General features: G+C 44.2%; 1 protein-coding gene across 1 annotated transcript in view; it reads left to right on the forward strand.

Annotated features, from left to right (window-relative positions):
* LOC311155681 (unconventional myosin-X-like) overlaps positions 1-25,997 on the forward strand; it is a gene marked incomplete at its 5' end in the record, with an annotated part of 84,523 nt that overhangs the window by 16,045 nt on the left and 42,481 nt on the right. Inside the window, 14 exons of the mRNA XM_084209049.1 lie at positions 3,122-3,309; positions 3,551-3,685; positions 7,728-7,852; positions 9,181-9,194; positions 9,821-9,905; positions 11,414-11,517; positions 12,857-12,986; positions 13,890-14,008; positions 17,587-17,733; positions 18,402-18,502; positions 20,354-20,420; positions 20,875-20,967; positions 24,603-24,671; positions 25,491-25,573. Of these exons, the coding sequence (XP_084065175.1) occupies positions 3,122-3,309; positions 3,551-3,685; positions 7,728-7,852; positions 9,181-9,194; positions 9,821-9,905; positions 11,414-11,517; positions 12,857-12,986; positions 13,890-14,008; positions 17,587-17,733; positions 18,402-18,502; positions 20,354-20,420; positions 20,875-20,967; positions 24,603-24,671; positions 25,491-25,573 (1,460 nt within the window). The remainder of the gene's footprint in view (positions 1-3,121; positions 3,310-3,550; positions 3,686-7,727; positions 7,853-9,180; positions 9,195-9,820; positions 9,906-11,413; positions 11,518-12,856; positions 12,987-13,889; positions 14,009-17,586; positions 17,734-18,401; positions 18,503-20,353; positions 20,421-20,874; positions 20,968-24,602; positions 24,672-25,490; positions 25,574-25,997) is intronic.

A 25,997-nucleotide genomic window follows, 5' to 3' on the forward strand; every position in this document is an offset into this window, starting at 1 on the left:
AGGAATGCAAACCTGTTGCCCAACTCTTCTGCTTTAACGTGCAGTTGTGCCTTTTGGATTTTTTTGATTGCTCTGCTCTCCTTGCACAGATGAATGAATACTCATAGCATCTCCTGATTTCCCTCTCTGGAAGGAGACAAGTATTAGGAAAGGGACTTGTGAGGAAAAGCACACCTGGGATGAAACATCCCTGAACTGCTGGGATGGCAGTGCTCTGCTAAGACTTGGAGAGAATAAGGAAGATGGATTGCAAAGACCGTCTTACCTTGCTTGTCCATGCTATATGCGCACAGAGTTTTCAGAATATGGCAGAAAAAATGAAAATCTCTGTCTGTGTTGCATAGCAACCGTTATCAAGGCAACCAAACCATATGCACCTGCATTCCAGTAAATTATCAGTAAAGTGACCCGTTTCTGAACCACCTCCTGCACTGGATGCAGAGCAGACTGTAAATTCTTTTTTATGTTCTTTTTTCTTTTTTTTCTGTAGTCACCTTTGCCTGTGTGTCAACACAGTCTTGTGACCCTGTGACAGTACCCACTTGCACACATTATTTTGATGTCCCATATCCTTGCTGCTCTTCTTGTCCTGTGTTTGACACATGCTATGTGTTTGTGCAGCTTTTGACCCACTTGGGTATATCCCTCCTGTTTCTTCTTCCTCACAGCTTAAAATGCAATGCAGGATGCTCTTCCTTTTCAGTCTGTGCCTTGTACCAGAAATGCCACAACACCAGCAGTGTCATAGCAGCCGTACCTCCTTAAGCCTTTCAGCTAGCTCTGATGTGTCATTCCTTCTCTTATTCAGCTTTAGGTCTGTGCCTTCTCCATCTGTGCATAAAGGTGTTAAAGTTTAACACCTTTACACCTCATTTTTTGCCTTTGCATGGTGCATGAATCTCAGATGTGCATTCCCAGTCTGAAATTTTTGGAGATGTATGAAGAGGCCTAACCTCTGTAACCTGCTCAGCACTGGGAAGAACCCCTCAGTGTAGGATTATTAACCCCATCATGAGCTCCTAAGAGGGATTCTTTCTGATTGGGGAGTGTAGGTAGCAGTGTATCTGGTCTGACACCCATGATTAATTTACTACAGCAATACTGACAAGCTCAACAGTACCTTTGTTATCCAGATAAATACTGTTCAAGCCTATCCAACTGTTGAAGGAAATTATGTGGGCACAACAACAACCTGCATTTCCCCCCTTCATTCTTACAATTCCTGTATTCCTTAATAAAAGTAGACCAAACATAATGTGAGTGATGCAGAAATGAGCCAGGGGCTGTACTGCCACATTTTGTGCTGTCCTTAGCAAAGCCATGCCTAACCATCCAAGTAGGATCTCTTGTCCTGAGAAGTAGACTTGCCCCATGTGGCTTGTCCTGCTCTGGAGACTTCTTTGGAGGCGATTATTTTGCTGACTGAGTAGCTGGTATGTACATGGTTTTACTGCCATTAAAAATTATGGATAGAAATTGTCTATAATGCATGTGATGAGGAGACTGCAACTGGATGGTGGAAAAGTTTCCTAGGAACAGCTTTGAAAGAGATGGGTGTACTGGAAGAAGTTCTGGAAAGGACTTTCCAGAAGTTCTCTGGAGAGGAGCTCTGTTCCTAGTGAAACTACAATGAAAATGCCAACTGAAACATCTCAGCAGAAGAGATGCTGTGAAGGACATAGAAATGTCTTGTAGTCTCTGGATGATGCCTGTTCCTCAGCTGCCTGTATAATGCTTTTCCCCAATTCATGTTTTGACACCCAATGCTTTCCTCTCTCTCTCTCCACCTCTCTGGCTTCCTATTGCTTTCATTACCAATTAATTATATTTCTGCCCACAAAGGTCCCTGTCAGAGGGTCCTCAGGACTTGATCCATGATGTTTATACTAATAATGCAATTTGGCCTAGGTGATTTTCCCCCCTGCGATGATCTCTGAGTGCTGCTTTAATGAATGAGTTTTAAATATTTTGGTGACTACAGCATCTTATCAGTCTGGCTTCTGGCTCCAGAGCTTGGCATTGCTATAGGCTCAGATTTCATTTGGTCTGATGAGTCCTCCTTGTCACCACGTGTTTAATTTACAGCTTCTCCAGCAGGTACATTCAAATGCTTTTAGATCTGATGGGTGACTTGTAGTGGTTTGGAACTAATGCTAGATGTTGTCCCTGACCACAAAGCTTGGCACCTCCTGCAGCAGAGCAGCCCGAGATGTCCCTGTGAGGGAGGCCACCACACCAGCAGCATGGGTGTTGACCATATTACAAAGCCATCATTAGGAGAGAGGTGGCACCATTGCTCTGAACTGCAGCTCTGAGAATAACTGGATTTGAGCTGGTTGGCTGAACCGAAAAAGTCATACCCCAAAAAGCAAAATTAATTTCCTTCTCACTGTACAAAATAATACATTTGAAATTCAGTGTTGTTGTCTGGGTATTTTATTTTAAATCTTGCTACCTCTTTTTTGGGACTGTGAGATTTTCAAAAGAAATATTTTCAAAATAAAATGTTTAGAAAATATAGAAATGTTTTGACTTGAAATCCAGAGCTTTATCTTCAGCTGTCAATTTTGATTTGGTTTACCAAATGATTTAAGCTGCACCAAACAGCATTTTTTCAGCAGAAGAAAAATTGTATGCTTTAGTGGTTCTTTGCACATGTGTGTAGTGTGTGTGTGTTTGTGTTCCAACTCTGTTCAGGAGGTTCTTGAACCCTGCCCAGCCCCCTTTGCTTAGGACTGTGGCATTGAAGGTATCTCCTGACACTCTTTCAGTCCTGGCTCTGCTACTCAGCTTCAAGCACAGTGCAAAGTAGCTGGGTATGAAGATGGCTTCATGTTTTTAAATTGTGTAAGCTTAATTTAACAAGGAAAACAGGATAAGAATGTTATATTATAAAGCAGCAAAATTCAGATTGTGTCATCCATACCCATCTGTACAGCTCCTTCTCTGGGGTTTGACAACTTTGCCAAATTGTGCAGCTCTCTGCTGAAGCTCAGTGTCCTTATTTAGGCTTTCTCCTTCGCAATGACTTATTTCAGGGTCTGGCTTTGTTGTGACTTTTTTTTTTTTTCTCCCAGGAGCTTGCTTCATTTCCTTTCTGTGTTTTGTTCTTTCCCCGTAGACAAACATTGGTTCCATCCTGGCATCAGTAAATCCCTACAGAGCCATCCCTGGTCTGTACGGTGTGGATGCCATGGAGCTGTACAGACAGCACCGCCTGGGTGAGCTGCCTCCCCACATCTTCGCCACCGCTAACGAGTGCTACTGCTGCTTGTGGAAGCGTCATGACAGCCAGTGTGTCCTCATAAGGTTAGAGATGGACAGCCAGCTACTCCGTGGCTGCATCACACGCCTTGCTCCTGCTGCTCCGTTTGCATTGACATCTGCCTGCGCACCCACACCGCCCTCCCTGCCTTTGCCCCATCCCTGCTTGTCACAGCGGGGATGTCTCGTGTTTGTTCCTAGAGATCACTCCTGTGCCGCGGGTAGGATGGTCATCAGCTCTGCCTGTCCTGGATTTGTGAGTGAAATGTGTGTTTTGTCTTAACAGCGGAGAAAGCGGAGCTGGAAAGACTGAGAGCACCAAGTTGCTCCTGAAATTCCTGTCAGCCATGAGCCAGACCTCCCTTGGGGCCCCTGTGTCTGAGAAGAGCACTCACGTGGAAGAAGCCATTCTGGAAAGCAGGTACAGTCACCCTCGTGGGCACCCAGAGCGCTGGGTCAGCCTCTGGGGGGCCCTGCCTTGGGGGAGCCTTGCTTTTGGGGAGCCCTGCCTTCTGGGCAGGGATGGAGCCAGACCTGGGCAGAGAAGATCACAGAGCTGAATGATGTCACATCAGGGAAACTTGAAGATTGCCATCCTGCTGGGATGCCTCCCCTGGCTGCTCTCCCAGCTGTCCGTGGATGCATTAGGCTTCTTTCCAGCAGCAATGTGGGATGTGTCTCCTAAGCTGGAGAATTAATGCTCTAGCTCTCAACTGTAGCTGTCCTCACAGGGAGTCTCTGTCATGCTCTGGCTCCTGGTTTCCTCCACGGGCCCCTGCTCTCCCCCAGCCTCCCTGTGTTTCAGGCTGCTGGTTTACCTTGCCCTCAGGAGTCCCACGGGCAGCCTGGCAGCTCTCCTGCTGTCCTGGCGAGTGATTTCATGGAGAACCCTCCATGGGAGCTGGCACCAGGGAACAACCACCGCCCACCTAAACCCTGATGAGGCATCAGGCAGGCAGAGGAGCACCTGAATCAAATGTGTTTGAGACAGAAGCTGGCAGCAGTGAGGGAATGGAGACACATGGCAGGGAAAATACTTAATGCCAGAAGAGGTCCTACACCCCTGAGGGACCATGACCCACATGTGACCTACGCTGGAACAGAGAGGAAAGGAAAAAGTATCTGCAAAACCTGAAAAGTGTGGCTGAGGAAAACTAGTAAGAGGCAAAGAGCAGCAGAGAAAATAAGGAAGCAAAGAATCACAGAGAGAAGCAGTGTGACCCCAGGCACCTGTGCTGTGATGCTGGGGGAAATTTTGAGGGAGTGCAACCTGCGGTATAAAAGAAAGCTGAGGCTAAGAATGGAGGACAGTAGTGTTTGACATCAGGTAAGCCTGGGGAAGAGGCAGGAAAGATACATCTGTTTTGTTGTTTGTGTCCTTGTTTTCCTTAATACCTGAATTATATTAAACAAATTACATTAAAATTTCCCAGACTGTCTTGCCTGTGGCTGAAGGACCTTGCTGGCGGTCCTGCAGTTTGGTACTGTCAAGGCTGAGGCTGCAGCTTAGTCCTAGATGGAGCCTGTGATAGCTGCAGAAACCTCCAGAGGAGGCAGCTGTGAGAGCACTGCGGGTTTTAGGTCCTTATAAAGCAGAGCAGCCTTGAGCAGAAGGGCTGCTGCCCTTGGACCTGGTGTTCCAGAGACTGTGGTTGGATGATTTATCCTTTGCAGGTGTGCAGGTCTTAGCAGGCATGGAGGCAAATTGGAAAAAGCTCTGAAGAGCAGTACAGTCATGACTCAAGATCTGCAAAATCTGCTTTAAGGCAAGCGGCTTAGAAGGCTCAAGCACTCTTAGCAGTGAAGTGATAACTTGACAGTGATCAGAGAGCTTAAGATGCTGGGGAGGTGATCCCTGAGTCTGTAAGATGCCACGGCTGTGAGCTGGAGTGAAGTTAGAGATCACAACCTGTTCCATGTACAGCTCTAGTGCTACATGAACTATTGCAATGTGAATGCAAGAGAATCTGATTTGTCACCTTGTCTCTGAAGACAAGAAGCTGAAGGCCTGGCCCACACCCAGAAGCAGCTGCTGCCACTCCTATGGACCCTGCCTCATGTGTTTGGAGTTCAGCTGCACTTGCTCTGACATTGGCCCTCCTCAGGTTCACTTAAGGTGGATTTTCATGCTTGCAGCCCAGCGCATTCCAAGGAGCAGTGTTGGATTCTTTCTCAGTTTCATACAGCATTGTAAACAAAGTGTTCATCAGCTTTCTATAATTTGCTTGTGTTGGAACTTCTGTGCTTGGTGTATTTCTCACGAATCAGGCTTTCAAAACTCCTTTGACACTGTTGATTTTGTCTATTTTCTTTCTTGAAAATATCCATCAGTTCATTAAAAATTCTGCTAACTTTCAGCTTTTTTTCTTGCTTGCTTCACTCTGAAGCTCCCTTCTCCATGTTGGGTGCCACTGCTGACAGCATAACCTCCTTTCCTGCTATTCACCCCCCAAATCTTCAAATCTGTTTGTCTTCAACTGTGCATCTGAATCCTGAGCTGCATATGGTGTAGTATTTCTGAACTCCAGACTTCTCCCTCTGGTGCCCTGCTGGAACTGGTTCCCATTATTTTGAACGCATCCTGCCCCCATCCAGCGAGCAGCCAGCATCACCTTCCTGATGTGCTGCTCCCCCTTGCAGTGCCCTTCTGCCTCAGGTGCCACACTGTGATGTGCTGCTGGCACAGGCCATTTGCTCAGCCCAGGGCCCCTGCCCTCATTCCTGGCTGAACCAGCTCACCCCACCCTCTGCCTTGCTCAGACACCCTCCTGCCTATTTCCTCTCCTAAGCCTGAAAGACTTTGCACTCATGTGTGTGAGCCCATTGCCAAACTGAACTATAAAGATATTTCCTTGTGCTTTTCTTATATAATTTAACATGATTTAGAGCCATGAAGATTGGCTAGCTGGCTCCTGCACTCTTGCTGCATCTATGGTGGTCATATAACACAACCCTGTTCTCCCTTTTCCGTCTGTCCCTGTTAATTTTGTTGATTTGTGGCAGTGGTGTGGATATTTCTGTGCAATGTCCTTATTGGCATACTTGTTTCAGAGGTGTGGGTCTTGGAGTTCAAATTCTCCATGGCAAGGAACTTTCCTCATCTGTGCACCCAGATTTCTCTGACTGGCATTTCAGTGGTTGTAGTGTGTTATGAGAGAGGAATTTTCATTTCTGTCCTTGTTACTTGAAAGCGATTGTTTCACGAGATGTTAGGAAAATACTGCCTGGATTTTCCTGGAGGGTGTTGACTATTTCCTTAAGCACAGCTCTCCCTTAGCTAACACTTGCAGGGTCTGAAGCCTTCTGCAAACTCCAGAGTATCTCTACTTGTGGTTATTTTTTATGCTGTATTTACTAACTCGTGAATAATCCCATATCTCCAGTGGGACTGCACAGTAGATCTGTGAAGATGTATAAAAGCCAGTATTTCTCAGGGTAATAACAGCAATAATTTTTGTTTAAAACTAAGTATGTTTTAAAATTAGACATGAAAACATACAGACTGTTCTTGTAGCATCTCTGTGATTCCTTGCTTGTCAGCCCTTCAGATTATTTTAGAATTGGCTTAATTGCAGAAATGAATATTTTAATCCTGGATTCTGTGTGTCAGTTTGAGTGGTTTAGGCTTTTCCCTTGTACTGTTCTGTGAAGCAAGTACCAAGCATTTTAACTGTTTTTTCCTGAAGATGGGAAGATGAACAGCAGACAAAATTCTTCAATTTATGGCTGGTCTGATGTTTGGTGATAGATTTTTTTTTTGCCCTTTTTTTTTGACCTGAAGTGGATGATGATACTCTCTTAGAATGTAATTTCCAAATCTATAGTGTGTGTATAGTCCCTCTACTTGGAAACCATGTAGCTTATATCAGCCTAAGCAAGATTTAGGCAACAAGGGCTTGCGTGTTCCAGTATCAAATTTAAGTACCAAACAAATCATTTTATTACTGTTTGTTAGTTTGAAGATGTTTGCCTGTCATTTTAAGAGATGGTTTATCAAAGGCAGAAGGAAAAAAGGTAGAATGAATATAGAAGTGTGTGGTTTAAAGCTACAGAGTGTTTGCCATATATGTCTGATGCTTCTGAAAATCCTTGAAAAAGTACACTTGCATTCATGGGATGTGCTGTGTTGAGGACACAGCCTGGCTGGCTCTTGCCACCTTTCATTTCCTCAAGCCACACTGGTGGGGAATGCCCTTGACAGTGTGAGCACCAGCTGCCCATACAGACTGGGGACTGATTTAATTAACTGCAATCCCAAAGGTTTAAAATTTATCTAGCAGCCTGTTAAATTGCTCTTGCCATCCTTCCTTTCCCTTGAGCTCTTCCCGCTTGTCCAGGCTGGTGCTGTAACAAATAAATCTCTCGTGGCAGAACACAGCGTGCAAATGTCAAAAGACTGGGCAGACACTTTGTTTTCATGGTATCCCATCACTAATCGTATCTTCATTGCCTTCTTTCTACAGCCCCATTCTGGAGGCCTTTGGGAATGCCAAGACAGTTTATAACAACAACTCCAGCCGCTTTGGCAAGTTCATCCAGCTGCACTTCTCTCAACACGGGCACATCCAGGGAGGCCGAGTCACCGATTGTATCCTTTTCTGCAGCGCACCAGAAATGGATTGAGTGAGCAAAGAGGAGGAGGAGGAGCTCGGTGTAGGTCCGGAAATCCCTCATCAAAGTTCTTCAAAGTCAATTTACAGCTGTGGGCAAATTTGCAACTTAAACAGGGAATAAGTGTTTGTTTTGTGGCTCTGCAGCAGCTAACTCTGGTAACCTTTTGTCTCACTACTGCATTAGGTAGGGGCATGGTTTGACTTTTCACTTTGTTAATCTCCACACTTGATACTTAAAACCCTGGAACTTTCTACTTTGGAGGATCCCCTAGGTTGATTACATCCTGTTTGCTCCACAGAAAATTGTTTACTTACCTTAGCTCTGCCAATGAATTCGTGATTGAGAAAAGTGAGACCAAAGTAAGAATAAATATATTCTGCACAATATTTGGATGCAGAAGAGAATTATGAGTCCCTGTTTTGGGCTGTCATCTTCAGTGCACCTTGGAACCCTAGTCATAGAATCGCAGAATATTTCAAGTTGGGAAGGACCCATAAGGATCACTAAGTCCAACTCCCTGCTGCTCGCAAGACTACCTAAAATGAAATCATAGGACTTATGAACATTGTCCAGATGCTCCTTGTACTCTGACCAGCTTGGTGACATGACCACTTCTGTGGGGAGCCTGTTCCAGGGACAAGAAGGACAGTGAAGACTGGACACAGTCAGACTGTGTTGAGCCATGATGACTTTCTTCCCTGTATGGCCAGGTACCCCTCTCCCAAAGGCTTTGACACATCTTTTGTCTCCATGAGGGAGGTAAAGCTGCCCTGGCTGCATTTCCTGATGTATGTTCAAAGCTGCTGCTGACTGCAAACCACACCAGCTGGCTCTGGAGTAGCAGCCAGATGAATTTACTGCTGTTGTAAATGACAGGCTTGGATTGTTTGGCCTCTGCTCTTTGTGCTGTCAGGAGATTTAAGATAGTGGTCTCCTGCAGGAGCAATGAGAACTGATGCAAGGCTTGCTGTGTGCAATGCAGGCTTTCAGATAAGAGTGGCCTCTCATCCTTCTAGGTGTCCCTAATGTGGCTCATCTTTTGTTAGGTTATCTATGCTCTACCTGGCCCTGCCCTTTTAAATATCTCTTTGGCACATCATACCTCCTTAGACAGCCAATAGAGAGGATGATCTAAGATGATGTTTAGAACCACTCTTTACCTGCTTTCCAAAGTGTCAGTTATTTAATTATTTGTTGCTGGCTGCAGGGTTCATCCCAATGTGTCTAGAAGATTTTTTTGCCTATCATCAAGAAATCTGTGCTTCTGTCACTTGCATGTTTTTTCCTTAACATGCTATTCAGATTTACTGGAAAAGGTAGGTATCACCTCCACTGAGTGCTGGGTGAGCCCTCTCCTCAGAGAAGGTGTGGCAGTGCCAGATCACCTCCTGGACAAGGCTGTCTGCCCTGCAGTGTGCAGACATCAGCTCCTGAGCTGTTACTACTGCAACTGTCCCAGCTGAGGAAGAGGCAGAGGAGCCTCTCTGTGAGCCTCTATGTGATAGATACAGGCTGTATCTATCACAGCCTGTTCTCCCATCTTTGATAATCTCTGTGCATTACAAAGAGGCTCCAAGAAAGAACTGTTTACCAAAGAGAAATGGAGAGAGAAGTACCTGGAAACGCAGCTCCAGAGAGAAGCATATGGGGTACAACTCCAAATGCAGGCAACTCTGACTGGATGTAGTTTACTTTGGAGTCAGGAATTCACTGAGGAGCAGGGCCAGAACTGACAAAGTTCAGTTTGTTAATGTGGATGCTCAGTTGCATAGCCACAAAGATCTTGATGTAGAATTTACTGAGACAAAACCATCATTAAATAGCAAGAAACCCCTCTTGTGCCTTGGCCCTGGAGATTTACCTGTATCCTGGTCCTCTCTTGGCCTTTGCAACCACAAGTCTGATCTTTTTCTGCTGGCTACTCTTGTATTCTTTGTTTCAGAACAGGGTGGTACATCAGAACCCCGGGGAGCGGAATTACCACATCTTTTATGCTCTGCTAGCTGGTGTGAGCGGGGAGCAGAAAGGTAATTTCATTTTCTGGGATAGGTCTCTTGTCCTGTTTCCAGTCCAACATGTGAAGCAGGTATAAGTCAGTTAGAGCATGGGTAGTTCATGTACTTGATATGTAGCTTCTTCTTGAAGGCCAGCCAAATGGTGATTTTGTGGGAAACAGAAAGGAGATTTAAGAGAAAGAGGCTGAGGATGACAAAAAATCCTTATGAGAAAAGATTTCAGGCATTCTCTGCTGAAGAAAAAAGTATGTGCAAAGTGATGAACTTGCTAGAGGCAGAGGAAGGGTAAAGAGTCTTGATTCAGTTGCTGGTGGGAGCTGTTCAAGGAGTTCAGAGGATGGACTGATACATTTTTAGAATGAATCTTCAGTATAGGTAATAGTAGAGAGAAGAATTACAGAGAGCAGCAATGTTGTGGAGGTACTAGAGTACTACACAAAACATGTCTTTTGTCCGAACAAAGGGTTTATAGGTCTGCACTTGGAGAAGAGAGGTGGGTCTGAAAAACTGCCCACAGAGAAAGTGGCATCTGCAGCCTGTGGACAAATCCTCTTTGTAGTGCAGCATCCCCCCTAATAACTTTTGTGTGTGTCTGTCCCAGGCATTGCTGAGCACTGATGGTGTTTCTGGAGAGGTCAGATAGGCAGGCAGGAGCATGATACAGTTATACTCTGGTTTTGAGGGCCTGGGGAATTTCTTATGCTTTTGGTTTCTGTGTGTCAGGATAATCAGATGGAAGATTTGGGCCTGACAGAGTAGAAGGGAGTAGGATTTCAGTTTTAGGGGGTACATGCAGGAATGGCTACTTAGGTCAATTCAGAGATCAGTCTAAAGCAAAGGAAAATAGTGGGGACCATAAGGAAATTAGTGGGGATCATGGTTATTATCAATTGCTTAGGGAAAACATACAAAACAGATTCTTTTCTTCAGCAGATCTCTGCTATTCCTCCCCATCTACTTCTCTAAGCTGGTGTCCCAGGCTGCTTCAGCTCCCCATCTGTAATGTGGTTTTGGCTCTTGATCATCCTTGCCTCCTTTCTCCATTGATGTTTTAATTCTCCTATGTTCTTTTCAAAATGGGGGATCAGATCTGCAGATAGTGCTTAAGATGTGGTTGCACAGCAAATATACAGAGTCCTAATTCTGGTTTTACATTTAGTTTTGTGAACTATGCTCAGTTTTTAACTGCTGCTCAGCACCGAAATGTCTTCAGAAATCTGACTGTGACTCTGAACTCTGTGTCAAGTGATGATATCTAATTTAGAGGTCATTACCGTATGTATACAGTTAAGACTATTTTTCTGTACACTTTTGGAGCTAGAAGTAAAAGTTTTTTTCTTGAGTCAATTCAGTATTGAGGTATTCTTCTGAGACTCTGCAGCTTGGGATTTGACTGTTCTAAATTATTTTGCATACCATCTGCAAGCTTTGTTACAGCACACCCTCCTCTTCTCTGAACTAAAAGACTGGTTGCTAAATAAATTGTTGTCTCTCCCCTGCCTCTCTTTCTTCTGTTGCAGAGAGCCTCTCCCTCTGTGAGCCGGAGACTTATCGCTACTTGAACCAGTCTGGCTGTGTGACTGATGAGAACCTGAACGATGTAGAGATGTTCAGTAAGGTCATGGTGAGTCCACTCCTAACTCCTCCAGAGCTTTTGGGGACAGCCTCATGGATTAAACATGCTGCGTGGTCTAGATCTCACAGGCAGAATTGACTTGCCCTAAGCCAAAATTTGGTGTTCAACAAGTCAGAAACTCAGCTAAAACAAGACTCAAAAAGCGGCTTTAGTGTACAGAAATGGGGGAATTTGGGAAACAGTCAATGTGAATAATAATTTAGAATGATAGAAAATTTGGGGGAGCAGAACCCCACCCCATAATGGTTCGTGGGAGCCTCCTAGATAGCCTGATTCAGGGAACCTCAGACTGATCATGAGAAGGGGAAGAGTTTGGTCTGAAGGCACTGTTCTCCAGCAATATTCCAGTGAAATCATATCACCTGGGCAAATCACCTATTCTGAAATATCACAGAGATTTAACAGACACCTGTTTATCAGAGGTTAAGGGATTAGCAGGATGAATGTGAAAATTCATGTTTTATTTGATAACACCTGTTGGCCTGAAGGCTTTAATAATGTAAGTGAAACCAGATAGGCAAGATGAGTAGAGTCAGCTTAGGATTTCAGGATTCCTGGTTAGGTGTGATTTAAGGGAGGGAAGCACCTGTACAGCAGAAGTTTCAATGGCAGTATGGAATTTATTCTTCAGCTGAAGAGATGCTGGAGGAAAGAAGGGAACTAGAAGCCCAGAGTCCCCCACTGACAGGGTGCATGCATGAAGACCAGGTCCTACCTCTCAAAGTCAATTTATGCCCCAAAAGCCCTGGCTCACGTGCAGGCATTATGAGGGAATGTGCCATACTTCCTCATTATCTGATAATCTCTTTCCAGCCATATTACAGTTAATGCTGAGAGCCTGGTTTTAAATCTTGCTGCATAAATCTACTATACTAAGAATGAATTAAGGGGGTTATGTGGATCAGAGTAAATTAAGTGTCTTATATGGATCCATCCTTCAGAGAAGAAAATAAGCGAGAATGTGGAAGCCATCCAGCAACATCTGTAACCTGTGCTGCCAGTGTTCAGGGTAGGATTTCCTCACACAGGAACAAACATTCTCTTTCTTGTGATGACTGTCAGTGGTAACAGCAAAGTGCAACCTGAGGATGGGGACAATGCCCACCTGCCTTTGGTGGCAATAGAGTAAATGTAGGAGAGAATGGAAGACAGTAAAGATCATTGACAAATGTATAGCTCAGAGAAGTGCTGTGCCGTCCCATTTCATTTGTATTCATGGTGAATATAATTCTGAGTTTTACATCTTACACACACTGGACCTGTCTCTGGTAGTTGCATTGTACCTGGCTGTGCATACAGCTAACATTAGCTGTTTGGTTTTGCATAGACTGCCATGAAGGTGGTGGACTTCAGCACTGAAGAAATCAGAGACATCTTCAAACTTCTTTCTGGCACACTTCATTTGGGAAACGTTGAATTCATGACAGCTGGTGGGGCCCAGGTTACAACAAAAGCAGGTAAGTAGGACCCTGGCACCTTGGTAGACCATGCACAGCCCCATAAGGTGCCCAAAAAAGCCCTCTCCCTTTTCCTTTCTCCCTCTGTTATGCTGGTCTGTAGTACCTTCACCAGCAGGTTCCCTGGAGTTGAACTCTACAGAAGCATTGCCACAGGATGCATGGCTCCCAGGTGCCAGTGGGATTTAGTTGGTCCGTGGCCCTGTGATCCATTTGTGCTCTTCAATATTCTCAGTCCACAGCCTCACAGTTTCTCTTTTGAATTGAAAGAGATGGAAGAAATAGGATCAGGAAGGAGTTTGAGATTAAAAGTGCTCTGTTAGAGACTTTTCCCCCATCTTCATTTGAAGCAGTTGCTAGTGTGCACACTGTTACAGTTATTTAATCTGAGCTGGTCTGCAAAGCAAGTCCCAAAACAGACAGAAGCAATAAAAATGTATTACAAGTGTTTCAAGTTTTAAATTAATTGCCTCTCTTCTTAACATCCAAGTTTAGCAATCCCGTGCTCAGACTGCAGTATTGTGCTTTCACAAAAATATATCTTCTCATGCAGTGTTTTGCTGGTGCTGAGTCTTGCATGTTTTTGGAGTCAGAAATTCACTGAGGAGATAGGTTTTTGTAAGAGGTTTTGCAAGAGGTTTTACTCTTCCTGTTGTCAGCAGGAAGGCTGACTTACATGAGTACCTGACTGTGCTCTATAATGGGTACGTAAGCCTCAGACTGGGTATGTGAGCCTACAGCTTTGGGTATACCCAAGAGAATCAAGTAAGAGGTAGAGTGTTTTGTGCTTGGGTTTACCCACCTGTTTTGTAGAAGTCCCTGGGATTTCCTCACTGAGCTGTAAAAATATCCCTCTGAGTGATGGGGATCCATGCAGGAGAAAAACGTGTGTCTTCCTTTTAGTGCTGAACGTGGCCAGTGACCTCCTGGGCTTAGACGCCTTCCAGCTTTCTGAAGTGCTGACCCAGAGGTCCATGATTCTGCGTGGGGAAGAGATCAGCTCCCCTCTCACTGTGGAGCAGGTAAGTGTCCTAGTGTATGCTTCCACTTCTGCCACTTCTGCATTTCCAGGCCCTGAGTCTTCCTCTTTGTCACTGTTCCAGCCTAGGGCCTCCTGTTTTTCAGGTATTTTGCCCTTATTGGTAGCTCAGGTCCCAGTGTTGACTCTGCTTTTCGGGCTTTACAGGGGACTTCACCTGCACAATACTGGTTTTAAGTCACCTTCACTCACCAGGAGCAGGCCATACTTGTGTCATGCAGAAGGTGCATTAGATGCTCTGTGGTAATTGCATGTGTGCGTGCTTTAACCTGCAGAACTTCCAGGTTGCACTGTGTTTGCTGGAAAGTAAAAGCTGGCACACAATTCCCACAAAACATCTGGCAGATGTTAGGCTGTTACCCCAAAGCAGCTTCTTTCTGGATCCATACAACCACAAAGGAGTACTGAATAAACTGATATGTAGCTCTTGTGGTGTTGCTGATCACTTGAGGGCACTCTTGGTATTTTAGGGCATGCACAGATAGGGCATGCTCTGTCATTAATAAAACACAAGACGCTGGAAGACAGGGAGTACTATTACTAGGATGGAAAAGGCACCATGTTATAGCAAAATGAACATCTGTAATGGAAATCATGTGCTGGCACAGACTGCAGAGGGTTATCAATCCAACGCCTACATTGGCAGAGAAGCCAGAGTTACTAGACTCTCTCTGATGGATGTCTGTCTAACTTTCCTTCAGATTTCCCATGGAAGGAATTTCACAGCATCTTTAAGTATCCTGCTTTAGCTGCAGTGGAGTCTGGAGTTGAAAAGATTTTCCTCATAATTTAGATTACCTTTGACATCCCAGCTGTTCACCTTACAAGCTTTGGCTTCTGTGAAGTTTTTCATGTGGTGTTCTCTTTTCTAAGCTAAACAATCCAGTTCCTTCAGTGCTTCCTTGTAAGTAATTTTCTAAATCTCTTTGTCTTCTGTCTCTGTTTTCCCACATCTTTTAAGAAGTGGCGTGCCTCTAACTGGGTGCTGTGTTCAAGCTGAAGTCTCAGCAGTGCTCATTATGGTAGAGTAGTTGCCTGTTTTCTTGCTGTAGACACCCATGCTAATATATCACAAACTAAGCTTTGCCTTTAAGGAATGGTCTCCTTTTTCTGCATAGTCTGTGACCTTTCTTTGCAGTGAAATTGTGTGAAAAATATTGAAACAGGCTGTAGTCTGTGGTAGATATCCTCAATATCAGACACCACAGTTTTCTTCTCAGCTGTCTATTCTAAATAAGCCACATCTTTCTCTAGCAGTGTGTAAGGTTGGAGAACAGATTATACCAGAGGCACTTCATGCAGTCCTCAGCAATGGCATGCAGTTGTAGGATTTACAGAGTCTGCCTGAACACAGCTTCCCCTGATGGTATAGCTGTTCCTCAGATGTGTGTGTATTGGACCCCACACTTACTGCTTGGAGCCCAGTGAAGTACCAAGGCCACAAGAAAATTGTGATAGCAAGTGGGTGCTGCCATTTAGCTGTGAGCCTGTAACTGGGCCGGTAAAGGCTGTTCCTGCCTAAGCCCTAAGTGCTGCACCCACCTATTCCCACTTGTGGTGGGGTAGCATTGCTGGGGATTTCTCATTATGGAATGGGCTTGTTTCCCATCTGAGCTTTGACATTTCAGTGGGCTGAAGGGATGAACTGGCTAAAGGCAGGCAGAGCTGGCAGGATGAAAGGCGCCTTTGAGAATCTCATTTGAGCCATATGATGGGGAAAGTGACTTTGCTTACAGCTGGACGGGGAGGTCCTGTTCCTGGAAATTGTGTCCAGCTTACTGCAGAGCCAGATACACTAGAGAGGCATGGCCTTGAGGGCATCCTTAGTCCCAACCAATAAGGCAGATCATCTGATGGAGAGAAGAAATAGCCAGAAAAGGCGTGTGTGCCCGTGCTTTGAAATGTTCTCTGTAGTGGAGAAGGGAGATTATTCTGTGTCAGCTTTGAGCTGCAGAGAGGAAATGGTACCTAGGAAGAGAAAGGAGGAGAAATGTGGTTGGGTGAAAAGGAGGATCTGGCAGGCTGGGCCTCAGAAGTCTGTGAGACACTGGAAGGGATCAGAAACACCTGGCCTGTGCCATTAGCAAAGAGCTCACGTTATTTAGGGTTGTAAAACTGAAGGGGGCTCGGGTGCATTTAGAAGATCTGTCATTGCTGGTCTGGCCTACTGAAGGAATTGCCCTGCTGGTGTCACAGGTGAGACAGGGGAAGCAACCTGTAATCTATTTACTGCAGTTTATTTATGAAATGACAAGATTACAGCTTTCACCCTACTTGATTATTTCATGTACTGGCTCGCTCGCCCCTCAGCATTGCATTCTCTGGAATTCTCTAGATTTCAACTTCTTTTCTCAGCTGGGAGTTTGCGGCTTGTCCAAGAGGGTTGGGCAAAAGCTTGTCTGGGTTTATATTGTGCAGTTGCAGTTATCAGTCTCAGGTACTACCAGCCAAGGTCCTTGGGCATGCCCTGACATTTATCTCCATGTCTCTGATCTCCAGGATCTTTCCCTACTTCCAGCATCTTTCTTCCAGTCACGATCTTTGCCGTCTTGTCTCCTGGCTCCTTTTTCTATCCTCTGAGATCATGTCTTCTTTTTAGGGGCCCTTGTTTTTGGGCTTCTCATCTTTCCAGAACCCTAAACTCTGGTTTCCCATTCTAAATAGTGTATGTACAGAAGGACAGCACATGATCAGACTCCCAATTTGTGGTTCTGTCTCATGTGTCTTTATTAATTGGAGGATTTAAAAGGATTTAAAAGGTGTGCCTCTTTTGTTTGCCCAAGTGTTATCAAAATATGCAACCAGCCTATTCCTTGTGCAGCTATCAGGTAGTAGGCTTTTGCTTGAGATACCAGAAGTTTGATTTTGGATGTTCATCCACATGCTTACATACGCTCGATTATCTCCTGCCTGTTAGTGATTGCAATTTAAGTTATTTTTCCATGTGTGACACTTGGTTATGGTATCTGAATGGGATGTTGGGTCAACTGCAGCAAAGTTTCAACCCATGAACTTCTGGGGCATGTGTCCTGGCTGTTGGCCAGCCTAATTGGATTCCAGTAGGATAATGCTGTTTGCAGGAACGTTTTGGAAAGGGGATTTTTGAGGGTAACTTGGTGACAGAATATTCTATTAAATCTTGTCGTACCAGTTTTTTGAAAACTGAGCAGACACCCATTTTGACAGCTCTGCTAAGAGTACTGAACCGAGATACCTTGCCTGTCACTGCAAATGTTGGCTCAGGTGATACAGATTACTCCTGTGGGCTTAGTTGTGAGGTATTTTGCCACCTTCCCTGTCCCAGCAGTTGTTCCAAAAAATGTCCCTGATTTTGTTACTTCCTTCACCCTCTCAAGTGCAGTTACCCAAAGATTATGGCTTGTCTGTGTGTGGCCTGGCTGTTTGAAAACTTGTTACAGATAAATACTGCACTGTACACAGCCAGTACAGAGGCTGAGAAACCTGAAGAGGAGTGGAGGAACCTGAAGTCCCACAGAGATTCGTGTGGCCCTTATGCCTTCTGTTCTCTTTGTGACTCATTTTTTCTCTCTGTATTTACAGGCAGCTGACTCCAGGGACTCCCTCTCTATGGCACTCTATTCCCAGTGTTTTTCATGGCTCATTAGCAAGATTAATACAAAGATCAAAGGCAAGGAAAACTTTAAGTCTGTGGGCATCCTGGATATCTTTGGCTTCGAGAACTTTCAGGTCAGGATTTCGTTTTTTGTGGGGTGGGTTGGTTTGGAGATGTTGATGTATATTGGAAGAAACTTTGGTGGGTTTGCATCCTGGTAAGGATAGCATAGGGCATTCTGGAATATATTTAGCTGCCCATTTCTGCCAGCCATATTCATACAGGCTGATGTTCAGGGTCCAGACCCTAAAGAGATCTGCTGTGATAGATAATACTGAATTTTTTATCTGCAAACCAACTATCCAAATCCTACATGTACATTGTTTGTTTACATCTGTCTTGCATGGTGTGGAGAATCCTGCATGTGATGCTTCTAACTAGAGCTGATGTGGGAATGTATGTTGAACAGTCATAGAGTGACTGCTCAGATATTTCACAGAAGAGAAAGCCCTGTGACCTGACCTGACCTAACAGGGAATTTCATTCTTCCTTCCAAGAAGAGGAACATAATTGTCTTCAGCATGCTTTACTATGAATTAGGTTAACTGAATTAACCTTGCTACAATGGGCTACAAAAGCTGTTCTCCTGGTGGACCTCTCCATACTGTCCTCCTCATGTCCACCTGACATCACTATGTTCTCTGTCTTTACTCCAAGCCTGGCACCTTCCCTTTTGCTGGTATAGATTCTTTTAGAGCTCAGGAACCAGAATGTAAAATTTGATCATTGTTTCTTCTTGCAGGTGAATCGTTTTGAGCAGTTTAACATTAACTATGCAAATGAGAAACTCCAGGAATATTTCAACAAACACATCTTCTCCTTGGAGCAGCTGGAGTACAACAGGTGACAAACAGTGGGATGGGGCCCCACTGCTTTCATGGGTAGTAGGAGGGAGGACATCATTCCTCCTGTGCTGCTCAGTCCCTACCACTGAGGCAGGAGAGACAGCTGGGCCTTAGTACAACCCTGACTGTGGATGTGTCTTGTTAAGCATTGTCCATGTGCTTTGCCAACATAAGTCACTTGTCTCCAGGAAAAAGCATTCTCCACTGTAGTGTGCAGAAACTCCAGATTTCCTGCTGTCTCTCAGCTGAATGGAAAGTTCCTGGGCTTTGACTCATTAGACTGTATGGTCACTGGGTGTGTTACTGACTTTGGTAATGATTTCTCCATGGCAGTGGTGGTGTAATGCAGATGGAATCCTGGTGTGCAAAAAGGGAATTCCCTACAGATGGACAATTAGAGATATCTGACAGCTCTTTCTGTCCTAGAGATTCCTATACTGTGAAAAGGAATCTTTTCCTCAGCAAGATTTACATCAGGCTGAGCTTGGGACCTTCTGCACAGCTTTTTCCTCTTCTGTGGGCTTCGTATTGGATTGTATTTTGTGAAGTACCTGTGATGTTCTAGAGTATTTCTGCTTCTAGAGAAGGCTGCTAGTCAAATACTTCAGTTGTTGCTCTGAAACAGAAGCCTTTATGTTTGTGAATGAAGGAGTTGAATGGGGTCAGTGAGGGCAAATGAGAGCAGCCTTGTAAAGGGAGACAGTTGAATAGGCAATTCATTAAATTCTAAAGATTACAAAATTGCAAGGCTATTTATGTGCTCACTTCTCAGGCCAGTTCCACCATTGCAGGAATCTTGTATTAAAAATGGTACCATCATGACAAATGATTTTTTCCTGATGGTTGCATAGAAGTTTAAGTTCTGTGGCTGAACTTGGGAAGGAATGAGATTTTTTTGAGTGAGGTTTTTTAATTGACTACATATCAAATAATTCTAAGGCAATATACTTAAAGCTCATCTTTCACCATATAAACTCTGCTCCCTCAGGCTTAGTAAGTAGATTCATGTATCTCATCTTGATGCTTTGAACATTAAAGTCTGAAGCCTGGGCTGAAGCACTTGAAGGCAACAGCTCCACTATATTCAAAATGTTAGTCTCCACCTGAAAGGAGGAGGTATCAGAATGTCAGTAAGTAGCTTCACACATAGCCTCGTCTTCCTTGTATTCTTAAGAGTTATTCTAGGCTTCTCTGAATTCTGAAAAGAGATAGCCTGTATTATGGGAGTATAAGAAGGTAAGGGGGAAAAACACATTCAGCATTTACAGAATGTCATGGGTGATTTTCAAAGCACATTATTGCACTACTGTACCTACATCAGCTCCCATTCTGAAAGATGCAGGGCCACCCTCTAGGCTCCCTGGACGTCAGGCCAAAGCTTATCTGTGTCATTCTCTTCAAAACTGTCCCTGGAAACTCTCTCCAGTCTCTTCTCCTGGTGGACCTGTGAACTGTGGCTCAGTCTTCTGGCAGATGTGCTTCAGGCCTGCTTTCCAGATTGGTGGTCAGCAAACTGTCCATCATCACCACTGTGTGGGCTGCTGCTTGTCACTCCAGAAAGAGCACAGCCTTAGAATTCATGTGAAATTGGCTCAATGACTGTAAGAAAAGCATCAGTCTATGTCACTGGTATGGATAAGAAAGGCTGTCTCTTGTTTCCATCTCCTTGTGTTAGCAGTGTGCTGTGTCCCTTATTCTTCCTCAGCCATAAGCCATAGCAAAGCCTAATTCCTGCAAATCACCTTGAGTCCTGGGACAGCTGCCAGGCTCAGTTACTTCTGCTCTTCTACACCCCAGGACATTGGATCTTGCATTTCACAACTTTATTCTGTTTGTTCTTGTCTGTCAGGGAAGGGATAAACTGGGAAGCTATTGACTGGATGGATAATGCAGAGTGCCTGGACCTTATTGAGAAGGTAAGCAGTTCCCTGTGACAGTTTCTAGGGATCAGTGGGGACTGCTGAGTGTCTTGAGATCTTCCCTAACATTTCCTGGTTTTAAAAGCAGATAGTTGCTTAGATCCTCTTCCCATAGTGACCTGGCAAAAGTATGAGCTGTTCTACCCATGGTTCTGGCTTAAGAAAGCAGATCTCTTATTATTGAGAGTAAGCTTGGGAAGGGTGTCATAATTTTAGACAGGGATTAGCATTCAAGCAAAACTTTTATGTGAATTTTTTATAAACAATCTCCACTTATGATCTGCTTGCTGAATGCATTAGCTGTCCAGAATTCTGCTTTCAGTTTGAGTTTTGCTGGGTATAACTCAAGGGTTATTGCTCAATGGTCTGTTCAGATCTCCAGTTCTTGGCTTGGTGCTGTGTAGTTAAAGCTTTTGCTGACTGTAAAAGCTTGTCTCTTGTTTGGCTGTAGAAACTAGGTCTACTGGCTTTGGTGAATGAAGAGAGTCGATTCCCCAAAGGCACAGACAACACCCTTCTGGAAAAACTTCACAGCCAGCATATGGTAAGTAAGAAAATAACCTGGCAGGCAAATGATCAGTATGTTAGCCCCATCAGCATTTCAAAACCTAAAGTGAAGGTTTTGTTGACGTAAAATATGTGCTTTGTGCAGTAAATCTAAAACGCCTTGGGCCCGAACCTGTGAGTGTTTAATAAGGCTGCACTGAACACCAGGAGTATGGAAAGCAACCTGAGCTTGGGCTCCCGTGCACTCCCCAGGCTGCAGGCACAGGAGGTTGGAATCTGCAGCATGGGATGGGGTCAGGTTCTGCTGCTCTGCGACGGGACACGAGGCAGCACCCCAGGCACAGGATGTGGCTGCAATGCGTGTGTGGGTTTCTCCTGCCAGCTGACTCACAGCAGTCTGCTCCAAAGCATGTCAAATCTGTCTCCTGGGGCTGGGGACGGCTTTTGCCTCATGACTTTTAATGAAAGCTCTCTTATTGTTCCTAATTAATTAAATTCTTTCATCCTCTGTCTTGTGTTCTGGACACAGTAGTGGAACTTTTTCATGCAGGTCAGAAAGCTATCCTGGGGACACAGAAACCCCGCTGAGATCACTGTAGCAATCCCTTGCTGTCTCTGGCACAGCCAACACTTTGTTCTAAATAGTAAATAGACTGAAAACAAAGCAAATTAAAGCCTGTAGCATGGACTTATGGAATAATTAACTACTTTAGTAAGAGCATTGTCAGCAAATATGTTTTCTAGTCTTCTAATTCAGGCTTCGTCCAAGCCTGAAAACATACAAATCTGTATCCTTTATCTGAATTTTTTAAATTGGCATAGATGCAGATATTCTCATTTTTCATATTTGCATTGTAACTCTGCTAGTAATACTCATGACTTAGTTAGAAGAAATAGCAATGATTTTTGGTTGCCTACTTACAGCTTTGAGGAAATATATACTTTGGGCTTAAATCAAGGCCTTCAATTTAGTCCACTGTGGCTTTGCCTTGTCTTGCAGGTCAAGAAATGTGAGAATGCCTGTTTTACCTTATTTTTTTTAAAACTGTTGTTGGTATTTCTTAATATAGAACTAATGAATATTTTTAATGTATCACTTGTTATGAATTTTCCTTCTCAACTGTCCCAAACTTTAGTTTGTCTCCAAATGGAGAAGTTTCAAAGCTCCTCTTTCTTTCTGCTGCTCATTTCTGAATTTGTCTACATATTTTTTTCTCTATTCTTTTCTGAGATAAATAATCAGACCAGAATGCAGTTCCCTTGGTAAGAAGGTACCTGTGGTTTATTGTACAGCAGCATGAGACTGCCGGTATTATTTTGCATTCCTTTATGCCCCACTACATTTTGGTTGCTATTTTTGGTGATTTCTGTGCATTGAGTAGCCTTTTCATTAAGCTGTCCATAGTGTCACCTCTGTCTGCTTTGAGGCAATAGCAGTTAACGTGGAACCCTAGGGAGCTTGCAAGAGATGGAAGAGACTGAGTTATAAGTGCAGGGAGGAACAGTGGAGAGTGCTCTAGGACTTGCATTTGCTGAAAGAAAAGCATTTTTTATACCAGTTGAAGTCTCTAGTGCTGGCTGGAAGAGCATTGGAAAACATCCAGCCAGCATTGCTGGGAAGCCTGAGGAGAACAAGCCCTCTTCTCTGTATTTTCTGTGGAATGCTCTAGTCTTAAGGAGGAAAAGCCTAAAGCTGGAATTTAAGAGAATATGATCTCTATGAAACAACTGGAGAGAGGAGCAATAGGGAAGATAGCAGAAGGAACCAAAAGTGTTGTGAGCATGGGTGAGATGTAAGGGCTTGGTGGAGAGGGAGAGGAGAACAGGGTGCCAGTCCACATGAGAGATCCAGTAGCAGTCATATTTGGAGTGGAAGACAGGGAAGTTTGTGGCTGGAAAAAGATGACTGTATGGGGGAAGGGAAGAGCAATGAAATGGACCAGTGTGGAAAGAAAAACACATGAAAAAATTTTCAGTAGCACTAACAAATTATTAGCACCAGAAGCTGTCCACCTGCTAAATACTGCTAAGAGATCTTGAAGATGAAAGAGCTGAATTACAGACAGCATCATGTAACATGTTGCTTAAAATTTTCTTAGTACTTTTGTCTGAGGGGGTGGGGGATTATATTAATTTTTAGAAAGTGTTGTAGGAAACTATAGGCCTGTAGTTCTGATTTCATAATTGTGTAAATTCACAGAATGTAAGAGGTCAGTTATCTCAGTGACAGGAGTGCCTACAAGTGAGACAGTCTCCTGCAAGCACTGAGGTTTTCTGCTGACTCCCAGGGAAGGCTGGTCAGAGAGGGTCCTCATGACACTGATTGTGTTGTAAAGTGAAAATGAAAATGAAAAGCAGCATAGATAAATGTAAAATGCTGTACCTGAAGGGAAAGAATCCTGATTTCACCTTTGAAATGATGGCCTCTGAACTGACTGTTGCTCTTCAGAAGTGAGACCCAGACAGAGGCTGTGATGGAGTTCCTTGGAAATACCAGCAAGGGGCTCAGCAGTAATAAAAATCCCCAAAAGAAGCAGTAAAAGCTCCCAGAAAACTAACAGTAAAAGTGGCAAACATTGCTATGGAATTGTACAGTCTGTAGATCACCTTTCACTTTGAACCATGTACGCCATGGGCCCCTCCACTGACAGAGAGCTTCTGTCAGAACTGGTAAAGAGCAGGTCTGGGACAGCTTCAGTGCTACAGAAAACTGCATTGAAGGGACCTGGAGTGTGGAGACAAGGTGACTTGGGTGGGTGTGATGGGTGTGAAAGATACACATGGCCTGTAGAAGATTAATGGCACTCATGGAAGCCAGGCTTAACTCCAAGCAGCTCTAGTTCCACATGTAGTTGTTTGAGAGCTCCCTGTGAAAGGACACTCCAGATGCAAGAATTCTACATGGGTTCACTTGTGGAATGAGCAAGTATTTCAAAGAGAAATCCATTTGGGGCTACTAGTTAGGCAGGTCTCATAGAAAGAATTAGAGCTTGAGGGAATGTTAGGATGAAAGTATGATTTACTTGCTTTGTTTGTACCCTACCATACATAGCCAGTGCTAGAGGCAGAATACAGCAGTATTCTGCTGGATAGATTAGTGGTCTAGGGCAGCATGGCTGCTCTTAAGCAGTTAAAATGGTTTTCACAGAACAGAGAAAGGAGGGGGGAAAATGAGAGAGGAAAAAGAGAAAGGAAAACTGAATATTGAATGTAGGGGAAGAGAGGTGCAAGGAAAGATACAATATAGAGGAAGACAGGAAATTGGTATGTTATTTCCTTTGATGAAGAAAAGGTGTGGAGGTGTTATGCAAAGCTGCCATCTTCCCTGCATCCTGATCCTGTGTCCTGCACCACATGGTTTGTGTGGAGCTCAGTCTCCTCAGGTGTCAGACACACAAGAATTAACATTTCATCCATGGCATGCCTCCGCAGCCTTGATTCTGCAAGCCCTTGCTCACATGAGAAATGCCTTGAAGGGCTGGATATTTCCATCTTAAATTTGAGTAACATATTTGTAATGTAGCTGCAGACAGCTGCAGCAGATGTGGTCGGGCTCTGCAAGAGCAAAGGTCCTTGCCCATCCCAGCCTTGTCATAGTCATGGCAGAGTTCCTGACTGACTTTTTATTCTTATACCAGCATTATAAGACAACTTATTTTTCTTTCATTTTAGAGCAACCCCTACTATGTGAAGCCTCGGGTGACAGACCATCAGTTTGGCATAAGACATTATGCAGGGGAGGTAGGTGTTCATGATGTGTTTGTGAGTATTCTGCACTTGAGGTCCTCAATTCTAGATTCCAAAAACCAAGAACATCTCTAAGCTGTGTGTTTCCACGCATTTAATGTCCCGTACCAGAGCACAACGAGTGTGATGAGTTTAAAATAGCCTGTCACTCTCCAGTACTATATTGTCCAACTTGGATGTTTGAGTTTCTCTGGTAACTTTTTGTTTGGGGGATAAACTCCTTACTTCTGTTATTCATGTTGTCTTTTCTTGGACATTCACAAACAAACAAAAAGTCACAAGGAAAATTTGACTTTTGAGGAGGAGGAAAGATGAAAATCTCCTGCAAAAAGGAAAAGGTTTCCGAGCCTTCAACGTTGAATGTTGTTTTTTGTTGTGAAGAGGTGTGAAGCAGGTGAAGGTGTGTCAAGGGAGGACACCATTAAAGAAGGGCTAGCCTCCTCCCAGAATGATCTGCTGAGCACTTGTGGTTGGGAAGTTGGGGCACTGGGTGGCTGTTCTCTTCACTCTCCTGAAATGAACAGAGTACCTCACACCTTGCACAGGATTTCCCCACAGACCTTTTCCTGCCAGGCAATTTTTTGCAGCTGTTTCACTTGGCTCTTGTTTTTTAGGTTTTTTTTTGTGTTTTTTAATTGATGGCTAAAAGCCACTTTCTTGCCAGTAACTGCAGAACTCTGTAGCTCTTTGAGCCCAGAAATTCAGACCGTGGCACATGCCTGCTCTGCTGGAGGCCTTGTACATTGGCATGTGAATGTGGAAGGACTTCATGATCTCTATGGTGCTGCTCTAGTGGCTGTGTCTGCATTGCAGGTGCTGTATGATGTCAGAGGCTTTCTGGAGAAGAACAGAGACACCTTTCGTGATGACATTTTAAACATGCTGAAAGACAGCAGGTATGCTTGTCAGGAGGCCACATCTGTTGGGCAGAACTAATTACCTTCATGTAATAAACCAGACCAAGGAAAGCAGTTGCTTTTGCCAGAGTATCAGGCATCATTCTGAATCATTCTCTTTGTGCTGAAGTGTCCTGATAGAAGAAAGGAGAGCTGGAGAAGTCAGATGAGACACAGATTTAATCAGGACTCACGTTGTCCCAGTTTTAAAAAGAGCTTTAACAGCATGACAGACATCCCTCCAGGCAATTTGCTTCTTTCCCTTTCCCTTTCCCCTTCCCTTTTCTTTCTTCCTCCTACCTCCCTATACCTACAATAGCAAAGTTTCCCCTGAATGAGTCAGTGCTCTTTGCCATGCTGTCAATTGCCAGCTTTTGTACAGATGCTGCTTGTTTTCCAGCCTGCTTGTTAGTGGAAATCATCT

Source organism: Fringilla coelebs (genome assembly GCF_963513975.1).
Source record: "Fringilla coelebs genome assembly, chromosome: 7".
Taxonomy (NCBI): Eukaryota; Metazoa; Chordata; class Aves; order Passeriformes; family Fringillidae; genus Fringilla; species Fringilla coelebs.